Source organism: Helianthus annuus, chromosome 3, assembly GCF_002127325.2.
Source record: "Helianthus annuus cultivar XRQ/B chromosome 3, HanXRQr2.0-SUNRISE, whole genome shotgun sequence".
Lineage (NCBI taxonomy): Eukaryota > Viridiplantae > Streptophyta > Magnoliopsida > Asterales > Asteraceae > Helianthus > Helianthus annuus.
In genome coordinates this window covers 164,539,836-164,559,798 of record NC_035435.2, presented here as the reverse complement: position 1 = coordinate 164,559,798, position 19,963 = coordinate 164,539,836, and the positions used below count along the sequence as shown (strand labels likewise).

Sequence of the window (19,963 nt, the reverse complement as noted above, 5' to 3'; positions counted from 1 at the left end):
CTAGATTCTCATAAAAACATAAAAGCAAACTAAGATCTTGGTTCTTTGATCTGTGGTATTTTTTTTTTGTTGAAAATATTGGATCATATGTACATGGAATTGAATATGATGCTTTTTAAGGTTTTAATTTTAGTTCTGGTTAAAATAAACCAAAAACTATAACCAAAACAATAACTAACAAAGGCTTATTGGCTTCATAGAATCTACTACAGGATAACTTAACTAGAATAATAAGCCAGTTAAGTTTAGAAAAGTATATTGATGTGTTTATGTATTCCTAGAGGGAGTGGAGTATATGTCAGTTAAGTTTAAGTTGTGAGAACTTAGAGAACTCGGCATTCCGAAAGTTTTTTTTCAAATTTTTTTTTACCAAAAATCCTAAAAAATCAACTTTTCCACAAAATATAAAAATAAAAAAAAACTAGTTTGTTTTTTCATACACGACAACCGTAAATGTTTTAAAAAAGTGATGTCATGCACTAGAGTTTCATTCATATATATATATGCATATCAAGTAAGACTTAAGAGTCGAAACTTATCTATAGTCCATAGGCCCTTTGGTTACGACAATACAACATTGGGCATATTGGTTGGATGCTAACATCACACTACACTTCACTGAAAAAGTTCTTATTATGAATCTTTTATTTGAAACTCTAGTGCTTTTTTTCTAATTTTTTTTGACTTGTTCATCATGCTTAAAAAATATTTGACTTGTAACGCAAGATATCGTTAAGGCAAAATTACATATAATATAGACTATAGTTAGAATGATCATAACTTAACGTGTATCATCAGGTAGAAAATATGAAAGCTTTACTAGAAACTGAGGTGAGACTTTGATTTTGTAATAATGTGATGTGTCATATCACTGTGACGGTATGACTATGAGTTTGTAATTCTGAATCTTTTATTTATGAATAGATAGATTTGGGTACTTTTATTTTTAAGGGAAATCAAAAGATTTAGCTAAAAGAGTGCTTATAGCCTCCTAAAGCATGTTATTTCAAAAAATTAGATCATAGTAATAAGTTTTTATTTATGATCATGTTTGAGGCATTAGCTACTATTATATTAGACACAAAAATGTTTGCAGTTCAACCCGCGTAGACCCGTATGAAAAAAACATGACCCGTTTGACACTTTACCCAACCTGCCTAACCCATCTATTTATGGAATATATGATTATGTCCGTTGGGTTTGACTTTTGAGCTATAGTGTTGAATTATTAACAAATATTAGGAGAGAGATAACAGAGAAAGTAGTTAATGTATAAGATTGATTCTGGCTCTAAGTCTCTAACCTGATCAAGGCTAGGAGCAGACAAAAGAGCTATGCTGATGTTAGGCGTAAGCCTCTGGAATTTGATGTTGGTGACCGGTTCTTCTCAAGGTATCTCCCTGGAAGGGAGTAGTTCGTTTTGGTAAGAAGGGAAAGCTCGCTCCTCGCTATGTGGGTCCTTTCAAGATACTCGAAAGGATTGGCCAGGTAGCGTACCGACTCGACCTGCCACAAGAACTAAACAACGTGCATCCCGTGTTCCACGTATTGAATCTACGTAAATGCCTAGCCGACGAGGAACTGCAGGTTCCCCTCGAAAACTTGCAAATAAACGAAGTCGTATACTTCGTGGAGAAATCGGTCGAAATCATGGATCAAGGTGTCAAGCGATTGAGGTGCAGCAAAATTCCCAGTGTCAAGGTCCAATGGGAGGGAAAGCGTGGCGCCGAATTCACTTGGGAGTTGAAAAGTGAGATGAAGGCCAAGTATCCGCAGCTCTTCGAGCAGTCTTCCTCTAAGATTTCGGGGACGGAATCTCCTAAAGGAGGGGAGACTGTAACACCCTGCGTCCCTAAACTTTAGGCTTTTGGCAAGTTTAGTCCCTGGACTTTGCCTATTGTCAGTTTTAGTCCTTAATCTATGTAATATTGATCTCTTTGATACTTGTGAAACTTTGTGAGTCATTATGATGCTAGAATCTTGATTCTTTATACTTAAACTAAGATTCTTGATGCTTAACTCTAGATTCTTGATACTTGATACTTGGAAACTATAATTCTATGAGGCTTGATTCTACGATTCTTGATACTTGATTGTCACACCCCAACCGATGGCGAAATCATCGGGGCATGGCACTAAGCGAAACAGATTGTTCAGAAGTTTCCATAACAATTATCTATATAATCCAGTTAAAGATACGTCCCATACCGTATCCCGAATAAACAAATACATTATTACAGATAACATCCAAACTAGTAGTTCTGTTCCGACAACTCAGATTTAAGTTAATACAAAACATAAATATTGTTCAAATGCTCCTAAAGACCCATCCTGACAAGATCTACAGACAACTATGCCCTAGTTGCTTGTTCCTGACAAACAACTATTTGTTGGGGGGCTCTAAAGCTTTATTCTAGCTTCACTTCCCTAGCAAGCAAACATCTTAAACACCTGTCACATACGTTAAAATAAGGTCAATACATAAAATGTAAAGGTGAGCATACAAGTTTAATAATAACATATAGAGTTCGAATAGTTTACGCATAACCAGCACGTACACAGAGGGAAATGATGCAAGTTAATTATCGACATGGATCTATCGATACCAACGACTGCGGGTTGATTGTCCGAGACAGTTCGCAATACATGATTACCACCGTAATCCATGCAAGTAATTGTCCTTAACAACCCCCGAGTGAACGGGTGCTGAGTCCAAACTATAGTACTACGTTGCTAAGGCAGGTAGACAGCATTCCACGTGTAAACATAACAACAAGCATACATTTAGTCACGTAATACATGCAATCAGTTAGCGTTCAAATAGTTTGAATAGTGTGTTCGATTGTGGTTTTGATAAGTAACGTATGTAACCCCCAAAAGTGCTAAAGCAAAAAGGGATTCGAGTATACTCACAGTGATTGATTATGGATTGAAGGGAGCGCTGAGAGTAGGGTTAGCCTGAATAGTTCGATAGCATAATGATGAGTAACGCAGAAATGTAAACAAGTGTGAATGGATCGAATAGCCTGGTCGATCGAACAACAGGTTCGGACAGGAATCACCTAAGTCCGGCCGGTGAACTGTTCGGAACGGTAGTTTGATGTTTAACCCGAAATCGGTGAACCTCGTAGATAGAATCCGAATCTTGAACCTCTTGACTGTTAGTATGATTAGTTAGTTGGTTCGAGCTCCGTTTCTATCGATTTTAAGGTTTTGAGTGTAAAAGAGTTGAAAGAAAGTTGGAAATCCTTCCATGAAAATGTTAAGTTTCTTACAAATCCTAATTTGTTTATGTGGAAATCGGTCAGATCTAAGCTATTCACGGTTGAATGAGGCCAAAGTATGATGTTCTTCAAGAACACCATGATGACATCACCCAAGACCACTTAGATCCTGATGATTTCACGGTTAGAAATCAAGTTTTGAAAGATAGAAAGGTGTAGAATCGTGTAATGATCAAAAACGTACAAGAATTAGAGTGAAAACTCACCGAAGTTGAGAGAAATATGAGAAAAGGTGAAGAACAAGGGCTGGTTCGGTCAGAGCTTTCCAAAAGTAGAAAGAGTGACAATGACAGGGCTATTTATAGGCTCCAAAAGAGGAAAGTGGTAGCCGATCGGCCAGGATCTCCGATCGACTGGGCTGCTCGATCGAACAACATGTTCGATCGGCTAGCCTGTTCGATCAGTGATTCCTGTTCGATCAGGAACCCCTTTTCGAGTGTTTCGCGACGATTTTCGATATTTCGATTTCGATGGACGATGATACGAATACGATAGAGTTCCTAGTCAAATTACTTTCAGTCCCAACTACTATATCTAACATACAATCATCTAAGTCACGTTTCGATGTCGGTTTCGATTGAGTTTGATTGCCTTTCGAGTTTCGATTGATTCGATTGAATACCACACAAAACATAAAGTAAACATGCACAAGTAACACATAAGGCACACACACACATATAGCAACACCAAAATTCGCATAATTCGAGGTTCGAGTTCGTGATTGATTTGATTACTTGATTATCGATTGATTAACTTTATCGCATTGTTACTTCCTACTATTCACAGTCATAAATCGGTCGCATTGATCAAACATTCGGTCATTTCATTTAGACAACACTTACTCCACATAATATAAAAAGCAAAAGAACATTAATAGTCAAAGAAGTCAAAGTTGACTTGGACTTTGACTTTGACTTTGACATTCGAAAACACGGGGTGTTACAGCCTCCCCTTGTTTAGGGAATTTCGTCCCGAAATTAGGCTGAGAGCTGCGCATCACCGTGATTTACCAATTTGATGCTTCAGATCTATTTAAACAACTGTGGGTACTTGGCCTTCATGTCGCTTTCGAGTTCCCAAGTGAACTCCGCGCCTCGTTTGCCTTCCCATCGGACCTTCACGATAGGGATGCGTGAGCGCCTGAGTTGCTTGGTTTGGCGATCCATGATTTCAACAGGCTTTTCCACGAAGTGTAAGGTTACGTTGACCTGAAGATCGTCGAGTGGTACGATTAGATCATGATTAGCAAGGCATTTTCGGAGGTTAGACACATGGAAAGTCGGGTGGACGTTACTGAGTTCTTCCGGTAGTTTGAGTCTGTAGGCGACTTTTCCGATCCTATCCAGAATCTTAAAAGGTCCAACATATTGAGGCGCTAGTTTCCCTTTCTTGCCGAATCTGACTACACCCTTCCAAGGTGATACCTTTAGGAGTACGTAGTCGCCAACGTCAAATTCAAGGGGCTTGCGTCTTCTATCGGCATAACTTTTCTGTCTGTTCCAAGCTTTCACCAAGTTGTCTCGAATTTGGTGGATCTTGTCAGTCATTTCTTGTAGAATCTCAGGACCGGTTAGTTGCGAGTAACCGATCTCGTGCCACACAATAGGCGATCGACATCTCCTTCCATACAAAGCCTCGAATGGTGCCATCTGGATGCTGGCATGATAGCTGTTATTATACGAGAATTTGACTAGCGGCAGGTGTTTGTTCCAACTACCACCAAAATCTATGACACATGCCCAAAGCATGTCTTCAAGAGTATGGATCGTTCTCTCAGTCTGTCCGTCGGTTTGTGGATGGAATGCAGTACTCAGATTAAGCGACGTACCAAGAGCCGCTTGAAAAGTTTCCCACAATCGAGAAGTAAACCGAGCATCACGGTCAGAGATGATGTCCCGAGGCGTACCATGATTGCAAATGATCTCGTCGGTGTAGATTTGGGCTAGTCGTTCCACCTTGTAGTCTTCTCGTATTGGCAAGAAGTGGGCTGATTTGGTCAGACGATCAACTATAACCCAAATACTGTCGTGACCTGATGGCGTGGGCGGGAGTTTCATTATGAAATCCATAGCTATACTCTCCCACTTCCATATAGCTATCGGCGGTTGTTTGAGTAAGCCAGAAGGTCTTTGATGTTCAGCCTTGACTCTTGCGCAGGTTAAGCAACTTCTAACGTAAAGAGCGATATCCCGTTTCATGCCCGGCCACCAGTACTTATAGTGCAGGTCTTGGTATATCTTATCAACACCGGGATGAATAGAATATCGGGATTTGTGGGCTTCATTCATGATAATCTTTCACAGATCGGTTCGTCTAGGAATCCAGAGTCGATCCAGGTAATAGAATATCCCATCTGCCTTGCTTACAAGATGAGCTCCATCGTGGTAGATCCTTTCTTTCTTCAAGGTGCGTTCATTAAAACACGCATGCTGGGCTTCGCGGATGAGGGCTTCGAGATTATGTTGGGCTTGAACGTTTCGGATACTGAGCACATAACTCTTTCTGCTGAGCGCGTCGGCAACCACATTCGCCTTGCCTGGGTGATAACGAATCTCACAGTCGTAATCGTTGAGGAGTTCTACCCATCGGCGTTGACGCATATTGAGTTCCCTCTGATCGAAGATATGTTGTAAACTCCTGTGATCAGTGTAGATTGTACACTTGGTGCCATACAGGTAGAGTCGCCAAATCTTCAATGCAAAGACAACCGCGCCTAGCTCGAGGTCATGGGTTGTATAGTTCTTCTCGTGGATCTTGAGCTGACGAGATGCGTAAGCTATAACCTTGTCTCGCTGCATGAGAACACAACCAAGACCAAGGTTGGAAGCATCACAGTAGATAATGAAATCGTCGTTTCCGTCGGGTAGCGTGAGGATAGGAGCGTTGCACAGCATGTGCTTGAGGGTTTGAAAGGCAGACTCTTGTGCGGTTCCCCACACAAAAGGCTTGTCTTTATGAGTAAGAGCGGTAAGTGGCACAGCGATCTTGGAGAATCCTTCTATAAATCGTCGATAATAGCCCGCTAGTCCGAGAAAAGAACGAACTTCAGACGGGTTCTTAGGCATAATCCAACTTTTGACGGCTTCAATCTTCGCGGGATCGACGTGTATTCCCTGACTATTGACAATGTGACCCAGAAACTGAACCTCCTCTAACCAGAATTCGCACTTGGAGAACTTGGCATAGAGTTGGTTCCGCTGAAGTAACTCGAGAACCAAACGTAGTTGTTGTGCGTGTTCGGTCTTCGATTTGGAATAGATCAAGACATCTTCAATGAACACGATGACGAAACGGTCTAAGAAGGGCTTACACACGTGATTCATCAGATCCATAAAGACCGCGGGTGCGTTAGTTAGACCAAAAGGCATAACAACGAATTCATAATGGCCATATCGGGTTCGAAAAGCGGTTTTGGGGATGTCTTCCTCTTGAATCCGCAATTGATGATAGCCTGAACGTAGATCGATCTTCGAGAAACATTGGGCACCTTGCAGCTGATCAAATAAGTCGTTGATTCGGGGCAAAGGGTATCTGTTCTTGATGGTCAGCTTATTCAACTCCCGGTAATCGATGCACATCCGGAACGATCCGTCCTTCTTTTTGACGAAAAGGACCGGCGCGCCCCAAGGAGAGGTGCTTGGGCGAATAAAGCCTTTTTCGAGTAATTCCTGGATTTGGTTTGAGAGTTCCCGCATTTCGGATGGAGCGAGTCGATAAGGAGCTTTGGCAACGGGGTTAGCTCCAGGAATAAGGCCAATTCGAAAGTCGATATCACGACTTGGCGGTAGTCCAGGGAGATCGTCAGGGAACACCTGAGGAAATTCACGAACCACTGGAACGTCTTTGACTTCAACCTTCTTTTTCTTTTCCTTCTCCCCTACTACAATGTTGGCCAAGAAGACTCGGTATTCCTTGCGGAGATACTTGCTGGCTTGGACGCATGACATGAGCTTGAGACCTTTCGACGCAGTTTCACCGTACACACATAACAAATCACCATTCGCGAGCGAGAATCAAATCATCTTTTCAAAGCATACAACTTCAGCATGGTTTTCGCGAAGAAAGTCCATGCCTACTATGACGTCGAAACTTCCGAGTTGCATCGGAATAAGGTCGATTGGAAAGATTGTTGAGCTCTAGGGTACAATCATGAAGAACAGAGTTAACAGCGACAGTTCTTCCAGTAGCGACTTCGACTTCGAATGACGAGGACAGATAAGAGTGCTTACGACTAAGGAGCTTCTCGAATTCAAACGACATAAAGCAGTTATCGGCTCCAGTATCAAATAAACATGATGCATAAATACCATTCACAAGGAACGTACCATTAACCACGTTGTTATCCGCCTGAGCATGACGGGCATTGATGTTGAAGGTTCGAGCATAGGCTGCTTGCTGCTGTTGCTGAGGCTGCTGTTGTTGCTGCTGGGGCTGCTGGGGCTCTTGCTTAACTACCCTGTTCGGGCACCTGTTTGCAAAGTGCTTAGGATCACCACATGCAAAGCAGACTCGAGCATTGACTGCAGGTGCTTGAGTTGTTGGTTGGCCTTAAGGGACGGGGAGTAGAGCTTGGTTGACAGTAGCTTGCACTGGGGCTTGACGGGGACCAAAACGACAGTTCGCAGTGAAATGACCATAAAGGTTGCAGTGAGCGCAAAAACGACAGGCTAACCCACTGGATGATGATATTAGCATGTCAGGCAGAGCGGGTGAGGGCCTGTGTATGCACGCTTCGCTGGCGGTGCATTGATCGCTGGAGTTAAGCGGTGGTGTTGTTGCTGCTGAGCTGGTACAGCTTGTAGAGGAGCAGCAGTTGTTGTGGCAGCACAACTCTTGTTACTGGAGCTGTTGTTGTTGTGCTTCTTCTTTCTTCTTGATGACTTGGAGGATTGAGCAGTGGCGGTGTCGGTGGGTGCTGTTGTGGTGGCTTGGTGCAGAGACTTGGTTTGCTTATCTCAGAAGCCAGATTTCACCCGCTTGTCATTGATCTCAGCGGCGAGTAGGTAAGTCTCTTCAATCGTTGCTGGCTTGGCGGCGTGACCAAAGTCGGCTACACAATCGGGCAGAGCTCGAATGTACTTCTTGATGGTTTGATCTGGGGTCTTGACCTGGTCGGGACATATGATGCTAAGCTGCTTGAAGCGAGCAGTGAGAGCTGCGTTGTATCCATCCTTCTGCTTGATGGTCCAAAACTCGTCCTCCAGCTTTTGGCGTTCATGAGGAGGGCATAATTCGTCGATCATAATTGCCTTCAACTCCTCCCATGTTAGCTCGTAAGCTGCATCATTTCCGCGCTTGTTTCGTTCGGCCGTCCACCAGTCTAGAGCACGGGACTGGAAGACGCCTGTTGCGTTGAGAGTGCGGAGATTTTCAGGACATCCGTTTTGTCGCAGAGTGACTTCGACTGAGTCGAACCAGTGAAACATGGCGGTAGGGCCATCTTCCCCGGTGAACTCTTTGGGTCCGCATGCTTTGAACTGCTTGAAACTGAAAGCAGCCTTGTTTGCATCTTTGGGAGCGTATGTTCGTGATTCTTCAGACAACTTGCTGGCGTTTTCATAAACGTTGCTTACAGCCTTTGCCACACTTTTGGCGATGATGGCGGCGAGACGCTTGTCCCTCTTCTCCTGACGAGTCAGGTGGTGTCGGGATCTAGATGACGACATGGTCTGCAACAGACATCGTCACAGGACTCAACACAACGAAATCGAGTCTCACCTCACACGCCTAGACTACTAAAGCTTAGGAACACGTCGGAACACATATCACATAAACACGTAGGCACATAACATGAAATCCACGTAAACACAGAAGCACATAAGCAATCAGGGCATAGAAACATAGAAGCACATACACTAATTCATATCTAAGCATAGAAGCAGTCAGAAAACAGAAACCTACCCTTCCAAGGTCGAGTGTCGTTCGTGTAGCGATCGCGTATAGCATATCGAATAGCATCGTGTAGTATAGCCTAACTTAGTCGTATAGCATAACATAACATAGTACCGTCTAGAATAGCAATGCGAGTCGTGTGTGTCGATCAAAGTGGTAGAAAAAATCGAGCGAATCATCAAAATAAAACACATAAACAGGTAAACACACATAAAACACATAAAAATCAATGAATCATCAGAGTCTGCGGTTGCGGGCTCAGAATCGAAACACATGAAATCGAGAAATAGATTGTCTGCGGCTACTAGACATCGACTACCCAAAGAGATTCAACTATTCGCAGTAGACTTGTCGTCACTTTTTGACTTTCGGGATCGCGTTTCTGCCTCGATTCTTGGGCATCCAACGCGTATTCCCTAGGTCTTACTTGTGAGTTCAGGTCGTTGGAGTCCGTCGAGGCTTTGGTGAGATGAGTAAAAGTTGGAATAAGTTGCTAAGATGCGGGTTTCACTCCTGGCTTAGCAATTTCTTCCTTGTTTTAGCAAAATTTGAGGAAGTTGAGCAGATAATTTGGTCGAGAGTTTGTGGTTTCCACACCTATTCCTGATGAATAATCTCCTCATTTGTGAATGAATTGCAGCCGGAACAAATAATTTAGTCGAGAGTTTTGAGGCTTTCACACCTAATCTTGACCAAATTACTCGTTCGGCGTCAGATGGTGAGGTGATAGCTGTGTAGGGCAAAGCAAGAAATATGAGGCATATAGGCTTGGTCTGTTGGTTTCTAACTATAGTCTAGGTCTCTAAGACAGCGACCCGGACTAGGTCGTGTCTAGCCTAATTCCCTATAGTTATGGCTCTGATACCAATCTGTCACACCCCAACCGATGGCGGAATCATCGGGGCATGGCACTGAGCGAAACAGATTGTTCAGAAGTTTCCATAACAACTATCTATATAATCCAGTTAAAGATACGTCCCATACCGTATCCCAAATAAACAAATACATTATTACAGATAACATCCAAACAAGTAGTTCTGTTCCGAAAGTTAATACAAAACATAAATATTGTTCAAATGCTCCTAAAGACCCAGCCTGACAAGATCTACAGACAACTATGCCCTAGTTGCTTGTTCCTGACAGACAACTATTTGTTGGGGGCCTCTAAAGCTTTATTCTAGCTTCACTTCCCTAGCAAACAAACATCTTAAACACCTGTCACATACATTAAAATAAGGTCAATACATAAAATGTAAAGGTGAGCATACAAGTTTAATAATAGCATATAAAGTTCGAATAGTTTACGCATAACCAGCACGTACACAGAGGGAAATGATGCATGTTAATTATCGACATGGATCTATCGATACCAACGACTGCGGGTTGATTGTCCGAGACAGTTCGCAATACATGATTACCACCGTAATCCATGCAAGTAATTGTCCTTAACAACCCCCGAGTGAACGGGTGTTGAGTCCAAACTATGGTACTACGTTGCTAAGGCAGGTAGACAACATTCCACGTGTAAACATAACAACAAGCATACATTTAGTCACGTAATACATGCAATCGGTTAGCGTTCAAATAGTTTGAATAGTGTGTTCGATTGTGGTTTTGATAAGTAACGTATGTAACCCCCAAAAGTGCTAAAGCAAAAAGGGATTCGAGTATACTCACAGTGATTGATTATGGATTGAAGGGAGCGCTGAGAGTAGGGTTAGCCTAAATAGTTCGATAGCATAATGATGAGTAACGCGGAAATGTAAACAAGTGTGAATGGATCGAATAGCCTGGTCGATCGAACGGGCTGTTCGATCGGCTTGAAAGTCCGTTTGAACAGTCTTGTTCAATCGGCCAGTAGGCTCGATCGGCTGGGCCATTCGAGTGGATTGTTTCTTCCTCTGATGTGTTTGTGTATGATGGTTTGAACTTTTGAAGTTTTCGTTGTAGTGTTTGAGAACACTGAAGTGTTCTTACCTTTCAGGTCGATCGATCGAACGGTCTGTTCGATCGGCCGGCTTAACCGATCGGCTAGGAACTTCAGAAGTAGTTCTCAGCAGGATGTCACTCGATCGAACAGCCTGTTCGATTGGCTGGCACTCCATACTACGAACGAGTTGCAAAATCGATTAAGTGCTGAAGCATAGTATCTCATGATCCGAAGAGTAATGTTTACCAATCGATTAGCATATTCGATCGAACATCACCTTGTCAATAGCATACTTCATGAAGTTTGAAAAGTGAAAAGTGTGGAACCATGTGCTAGCCGATCGGCTGGCCCGGCCGATCGGCTGGTATGTCCGATCGGCTGGGCTGTTCGTTCGAACAGCCTAGCCGTTCGGCCAGCAATTCTGACCTGGTCGGCCTTTCGTCTAACACTTGGTTGTTTGATTATTTGTCATGATTTTAAGGTATTTTGACGGCGAGTTAAACCGTAGAACGTGGGTTCTTACTTGCTTCACCGGTTCGGACAGGAATCACCCAAGTCCGGCCGGTGAACTGTTCGGAACGGTAGTTTGATGTTTAACCCGAAATCGGTGAACCTCGTAGATAGAATCCGAATCTTGAACCTCTTGACTGTTAGTATGATTAGTTAGTTGGTTCGAGCTCCGTTTCTATCGATTTTAAGGTTTTGAGTGTAAAAGAGTTGAAAGAAAGTTGGAAATCCTTCCATGAAAATGTTAAGTTTCTTACAAATCCTAATTTGTTTATGTGGAAATCGGTCAGATCTAAGCTATTCGCGGTTGAATGAGGCCAAAGTATGATGTTCTTCAAGAACACCATGATGACATCACCCAAGACCACTTAGATCCTGATGATTTCACGGTTAGAAATCTAGTTTTGAAAGATAGAAAGGTGTAGAATCGTGTAATGATCAAAAACGTACAAGAATTAGAGTGAAAACTCACCGGAGTTGAGAGAAATCTGAGAAAAGGTGAAGAACAAGGGCTGGTTCGGTCAGAGCTTTCCAAAATAGAAAGAGTGACAATGACAGGGCTATTTATAGGCTCCAAAAGAGGAAAGTGGTAGCCGATCGGCCAGGATCTCCGATCGACTGGGCTGCTCGATCGAACAGCATGTTCGATCGGCTAGCCTATTCGATCAGTGATTCCTGTTCCATCAGGAACCCCTTTTCGAGTGTTTCGCGACGATTTTCGATATTTCTATTTCGATGGACGATGATACGAATACGATAGAGTTCCTAGTCAAATTACTTTCAGTCCCAACTACTATATCTAACATACAATCATCTATAAGTCACGTTTCGATGTCGGTTTCGATTGAGTTTGATTGCCTTTCGAGTTTCGATTCGAGTTTCGATTGATTCGATTGAATACCACACAAAACATAAAGTAAACATGCACAAGTAACACATAAGGCACACACACACATATAGCAATACCAAAATTCGCATAATTCGAGGTTCGAGTTCGATGATTGATTTGATTACTTGATTATCGATTGATTAACTTTATCGCATTGTTACTTCCTACTATTCACAGTCGTAAATCGGTCGCATTGATCAAACATTCGGTCATTTCATTTAGACAACACTTACTCCACATAATACAAAAAGCAAAAGAACATTAATAGTCAAAGAAGTCAAAGTTGACTTGGACTTTGACTTTGACTTTGACATTCGAAAACACGGGGTGTTACATTGATACTTACTCTTGATTCTTGATACTTCATTGGTGCTTGACTCTTAAGACTCGTGAAACTTGATTCTTGGTTAAACGAGAGACTGGAGTCTTGTCACTGGCGGAATCTATGAAACTTGGAAACTTTTGTGTTATGATGTAATCTAGTTATGTGATACTTTTACCAAACTATACGCAACACAACGCTTAATCTAACTCGTAAACGAATCAAAGACGGGAACGCGGAAATGATAGAATTGACCAAGTGGCAATCCGATCGGATGGCCACTCGATCGACCCGTCATCCGATCCGCTATACACCGCCCTAGTCTCTCTCCGACACTATAAATAGGCCTGTCACATCAGTCCTTCACTGATGTGACAGCCTCACTCGACCCAAACGCACGCACACCACATTTCTTCGATTTCTCGGTGATTGCAGTATGTTTTACACTAGATTCTTGTACTTTCTTGATCTACACTTCATTCTCTATGTGATTCTCCTTTGAAATCACACTTTTCACCGTGAAATCTCTTAGATCTGAGTTCTTGAGGATGATGTCATTATGGTGGTTTGTACAAACAACCATATGATATCATTCCTAGTAAAATCTAGCTCAGATCTGAGGAATTCCATGTGTTTTTCACCAAATCTAAGCTAGATCTAGGATTTTTCATAATAAAACTTAAGTTATCTTCATCTTTTCTTCAATCTTTTACTTTAAATGGTGGAATCTGGTTCTAAACGGACTGTAGACTTGATGGATAGTCTGGAGTTGGTTTGAAAACGGGTTGTTGCCAGAGAAGACGACCATAGTACGGATTCCGACATAAACCTGTTATGAACAGACGACTGAACGGACAGGGGTGATTCCCATCCTATCAGAACGGTTGTATATTGATGGGTTTACCGTTGTCTCAGTACGTACCGTGCCGTCACCGTTAATCTAGAAACTTAGAAACTTTACAAAATTATAGACGGAACAAGGACCACTCGATCGAGCAGCAATCCGATCGGATAGCCATCCGATCGAACAACCACTCGATCGGGTGACACTTGTCTCACAACCTTTCAACACTTAGAAACTTTTTCAGAAACTTGAAACTTTGGAACCTTTAATCGAATGGCAATCCGATTGAACATCCATCTGATCAAAGCAACCAAGACACTTAGCAACAATTACACTTGAATCGAGTGGCAACCCGATCGGATAGCCATCCGTTCCCTCACACATTGTCACCTTAATCGACTGGCAATCCGATCGGATGGCCATCCGATCGGACAGCCATCCGATCCAGTGACTGATCCGACACTTTGTACAATATCGTTATTCTGCCCGACTCTTATCTATTGTAATCTAATCAGGCTAATTCTAAAAGAGCTCCCTTTGATCTAATAACGGTCTTAACTGTTAAGCAATCACTGTGAGTATACTCGATCCCTTTTTGTTTTAAACTTTAGGATGTAACATGTATTCTATAAACTACGAAACTTGATACTTTTGAATCTAAACTCTATCCTATGTGTACGTGAAACTTGTGATTCTTGATTCATGATTCTTTGTGCTATGTGACGTTCAATCCAGAGTGTGTAGTTCCGCCTTAACAATAGTAGCGCTATAGGAGATGCACCTCCCCATTATTCTCGGGGGTATTGTTAGGAAGATTCTAGTTTACCTTGAGTCTTGGGTAAACACTAAAGTATCGGGATACTTGGGTTATCACTGGTTGGACTGCGACACTAGCACGGCTGAAACTATTTTTATTACTTACATTGTGGATATGAGTTGTTTTAACCTACTATTCTATATACTCAAACTTGTATACTCGCCGGTACATTTTTGTACTGACTCTATTTTAATACATGTTGAAGGTTGATAGGATGCTGTGAATCAAGAACTTGCTAGGATGCTGCTTAGAAACACATCTTAGTTGAATTTAGGAACTTTGAAACTATTTTGGATGATTGTATTGACAATTTGGATGTTTGATGCTATTAGACAATTTGTTATGAAATCTTGATTAATATCTATCGAAACTTTTAGTGTTATGGAATCTCATGAGCAATCTGAACGCTTAGTGCTTGCACCCCAATGTTTCCGCCATCGGTTGGGGTGTGACATATGTCATGCGCGAGCCCCTATATATAAGCGTCCCCGCGGGTAAATCTTTTTCCGTAACTGCATGACTTGAAGGTGTATATGTTCCTTATTTTGCTTAATTTTAAAGCCATGTATATATATATATATTGTGAACGCATGTCACAATCTTTGTCATTGTCATTATCGACAAGCTTAATAATCGTTATACTCAAGTCTCTAGTGTTCCTTTTTATGTTTTTGTATGTTTAAATGTTACAATTCAAATTAGGGATAGTCTGTGTCAGTTATAAGAAATGCTATTTTCTTTAACTTGCAATCAAAAAAAACTTTATAAACTTAATCTATAGTTGTTTATTAAAATTTAACACAAAATTAAACACACTTATGCAATATATATATATATATATATATATATATATATATATATATATATATAATACATGCTTAAAAAATAGTGTCATAATCCGAATATATGTGTGTCCTTAACTTGAAAGCTCGTCCAGAAATACAAAAGTTGAATAATTTATCCATGTACGAGGAACATTCCCATTTATCCATGCCAGATGTCCAAGCAATAGGATCTTTGTCAAGTAATCTGATTCTAAGCAGATAGACAAATTTCTAGATTCTCATAAAAACATAAAAGCAAATTAAGACCTTGATTCTTTGATCTGTGGTATCTTTTTTTTGTTGAAAATATTGGATCATATGTACAAGAATTGAATATGATGCTTTTTAAGGTTTTAGTTTTAGTTCTAGTTAAAAGAAACCGAAAACTATAACCAAAACAACAACTAATAAAGGCTTATTGGCTTCATAGAATCTACTACACGAAAACTTAACTAGAATAATAAGCTAGTTAAGTTTAGAAAAGTATATTGAAGTGTTTATGGAGTGGAGTATATGTCAGTTAAGTTTAAGTTGGGAGAACACAGAGAACTCGGCCTTCCGAAAGTTTTTTTCTGTTTTTCTTACCAAAAATCCTAAAAAAATCAACTTTTCCACAAAATATAAAAATAAAAAAAAAACTAATATTTTTTTTCATTTACGACAACCGTAAATGTTGTAAAAAAGTGATGTCATGCACTAGAGTTCCAATCATATATATATATATATATATATATATGCATATCAAGTAAGACTTAAGAGTCAAAACTTATCTATAGTCCATAGGCCCTTTGGTTACGACAATACAACATTGGGCATATTGGTTGGATGCTAACGTCACATTATGTTTGATTTTCTTTTGAGCTATATTTACACTTCACTGAAAAAGTTCTTATTATGAATCTTTTATTTGAAACTCTAGTGTTTTTTTTTAATTTTTTTGACTTGTTCATCATGCTTAAAAAATATTTGACTTGTAACGCAAGATATTGTTAATGCAAAATTACATATAATATAGACTATAGTTAGAATGATCATAATTTAACGTGTATCATCAGGTTGAAAATATGAAAGCTTTACTAGAAACTGAGGCGAGACTTTGATTTTGTAATAATGTGATGTGTGATATCACTGTGACGGTATGACTATGAGTTTGTAATTCTGAACCTTTTATTTATGAATAGATAGATTTGGGTTATGGCTTTTATTTTTAAGGGAAACCAAAAGATTTAGCTAAAAAGTGCTTATAGCCTCCTAAAGCATGTTATTTCAAAAAATTATATCATAGTAATAAGTTCTTATTTATGATCATGTTTGAGGCATTAGCTACTATTATATTAGACACATAAGTGTTTGCAGTTCACCCCGCGTATACCCGTATGAAAAACATGAACCCGTTTGACACTTTACCCAACCTGCCTAACCCATCTATTTATGGAACATATGATTATGTCAGTTGGTTTTGACATTTGATCTATAGTGTTGAATTATTAACAAATATTCGGAGAGAGATAACAGAGAAAGTAGTTAATGTATAAGATTGGTTCTAGCTCTAAGTCTCTAAGATTATGTAAAAAAAAATGAGAAAATACATTTGCTCAATAGTACTTGTGGTCTCCCACACACACATGATGTATTTGTATATTTGTGTGAGTGTGAAGCTAGTAATGAAATTAAACAACCTAAATCATTAAATGAAAACATTTTCATTTTAACAGATGTACATACAACGGTATGTATGGTCACACTAGTCTTGGTCAAGTACAGACGTCTTATTCATGTGAAACTGTATGATCACCTACTAAGTTTGGCTTATTATATTACAAGCACACTTACATTATTTTACTATTATGCTAAACATAGCGGCTAGCTGCACGTTTCGATCAAATTGTGATAAGTAGTGCGTAGCAGCCTTATTATAATTATGTGGATCACGTTATGGATCTACGTCAAGATAGAAAATGGCACTGTAAGTTGGAGTATTGCTTCCTGTATCTTTACTCACTTTTGTAGCATAACCTTCCATACTTGTTCGACTTTCAGTGCCAGAAGCCTTCAACTTTTTACGGATTGCACACCAGCTACAATCATCAAAATATCCGGGATCATTCATCTCGCAGTAAGCCTGCAACATTCATATACAAATAATTTTTCAGTTTGTCGTTATACATTTATAACACATAATACCATACGGGGTTATAACTTTTTTATATATACTTACAGTGTTGTTTCCTCCACTGGCAGTTTTCCAAGGGTTGTTCCAAGCAACCATCGAATCACAACAGTCCTGAATATTATACACAACAGCGGCAACTGATCCTTGACATTGTGGGCCACGGGTGCCAACATGCTCAAAGATTGCCCACTGTCCGTTCTGGATGTTTACCGGGTACTCCCCAACTACATGTCCTTGCCAATCGTGTGCAGTCACATAGGTTATAGGGTCACCTGTGGCGTTGTAAACTCTGCCAAATGTGGTGCTAACAGTGGCGACATTGGCCCCTCCTGCAGCGGCTTTCTGAGACTGGGTTGAAACTTGCAACACCTGGTCGAGCTTGCCATCTGCGTTTTGGTAGCTCTTGGCGGCTTGGGCCCTTTGGGTACGAGTTCCTTGAGCGATTGGCTTGCCAAACACACGAACTGCGGTTGTTGCCATTGTTTAGACTGAAAAGGTATTAGTGAGTAGGTGATTGTTTGGTTCTCTTGGATATCTATGTCATGCGCGAGCCCCTATATATAAGCGTCCCTGCGTATAAATCCTTTTCCGTAACTGCATGATTTGAAGGGTGTATATATTCCTTATTTTGCTTAAATTTAAAGCCATGTATATATTGTGAAAGCTCGTCCAGAAATACAAAAGTTGAATAATTTATCCACGTACGAGGAACATTCCCATTTGTTTTTGTTTGTTTATGTATAATCCATGCCAGATGTCCAAGCAATGGGATCTTTGTCAAGTAATCTGATTCTAAACAAATAGACAACTTTCTAGATTCTCATAAAAACATAAAAGCAAATTAAGACCTTGGTTCTTTGATCTGTGGTATTTTTTGTTGTTGAAAATATTGGATCATATATACAAGAATTGAATATGATGCTTTTTAAGGTTTTAGTTTTAGTTCATAGTTAAAATAAACCGAAAACTATAACCAAAACTACAACTAATAAAGGCTTATTGGCTTCATAGTATATAGTTCTACTACAGGATAACTTAACTAGAATAATAAGCCAGTTAAGTTTAGAAAAGTATATGGATGTATTTATGTATTCCTAGAGGGAGTGGTCAGTTAAGTTTAATTATAGATAGAAAAAATGAGATTTAAATTTATATATTAACGTGCATTATATATGTTTAATATGCTTATACTCCAGTTCAGAAACAAAATGAGCATCATATTGAGTAACAATATCCACAAATCCACAATATATATGTGTGTATAAACCACACTAAGGTGTTTAAGACTAGGAGGCAAAAGAACCTGCACAGGACGAGAATAACCGATACATTCCGTTTCAAGTTAGTTTTTTGAACTAGGTTTGAGATTTGAGTTTTATGTGACAGGCATCCTGATAGGTAATTTTAACTACAGAAAACCACAAATGGGCATACCCGATATCCTGTTAACCTAATGGATAATGAGTAACGGGTACCAATGGTTGGTGATTGGTATGGGTATGGGTATGGAAAACTCTTAAATATATAACTACTTATTTATAATTTAGCACCACATGACATTGCCACTTGGCGAAGTTACTAAGAAGATGTCCTAGGTAGTTTATTTGTGCAACTTGTTGGCGTTTATAGAAAGCTCGCAACGAAAAGGTTTTCTTCAACAAACCCGTTTCCATCTCAAATATCATCGAAGAACTAAGGTGCTAAGTGTTCTTTGTGTGAAAAATAGGTCCGAATTCAAAGATATAGATTAGTCCCTTTGGTGTTCCTTTAAATTTGACAACATGTTGTAATTTTCCTTGATTCTCTGTATTCTTTTGGTTTCTAGTGTTTGCCACTTTCGGTTTCGTTAATAAAGTTTGCTGTTACAAAAAATATAATTAAATTTAAATTGCTATAACGATTAGTGTCAATTAATGATCATGGATAGTTTAGTAAGTTTTAAGTCAACGATGAGATCTTCCATAAATTAGGAATCACTAAAGCTTTAAAAGAAATTGATAAAGTTTTTTTCATTAGAACAACTAACACACATCCTCTACTATTAGTTATAGTTTTACACCAATGTTAATTATGGGACTAAAACCCTTAAGGATCGTCTGATTGGGACTCAAACCCTTAAGGATCGTTTGATTCGCAGAATTCCCTTGAATTGGAATTAGAATTAGAAAATTATTAATCCAAAATCTTGTTTGATTGATCCTTGATGGAATTAGAATTGGAAAGTTTTCATTTAATTGATGGAATTCACTTTTATTCCACTTTGTGATGGAATGTTTAAAATTGACCAAAAAATCTTCATCTTTTATAAAAACATTTCATCTAATTGTAATAATAACTAGTGGTTTTCCCTCGCGCTATGCGGCGGGAACTCAGTAGGTATCGGTTGTGTTCGTTATGGTATCGACACTCGCTATATATAGTAACTGAAAACAATAACTAAAAAAATAAAGTCGTGATATGCCCAAAAGGAAATCAACATGT

At 39.8% G+C, this 19,963-nt stretch overlaps 1 protein-coding gene across 1 annotated transcript; it reads right to left on the bottom strand.

Moving 5' to 3' along the window:
• Window positions 1-16,974: 16,974 nt before the first annotated feature.
• Window positions 16,975-18,051, bottom strand: LOC110930420 (23 kDa jasmonate-induced protein). Its single transcript, XM_022173715.2, has 2 exons — window positions 17,528-18,051; window positions 16,975-17,431 (listed from the first exon to the last, which is right to left on the bottom strand). Exons 1-2 carry the CDS (start codon window positions 17,960-17,962, stop codon window positions 17,243-17,245), a joined length of 624 nt encoding a protein of 207 aa, XP_022029407.1. The 5' UTR covers window positions 17,963-18,051; the 3' UTR covers window positions 16,975-17,242.
• Window positions 18,052-19,963: the final 1,912 nt, after the last annotated feature.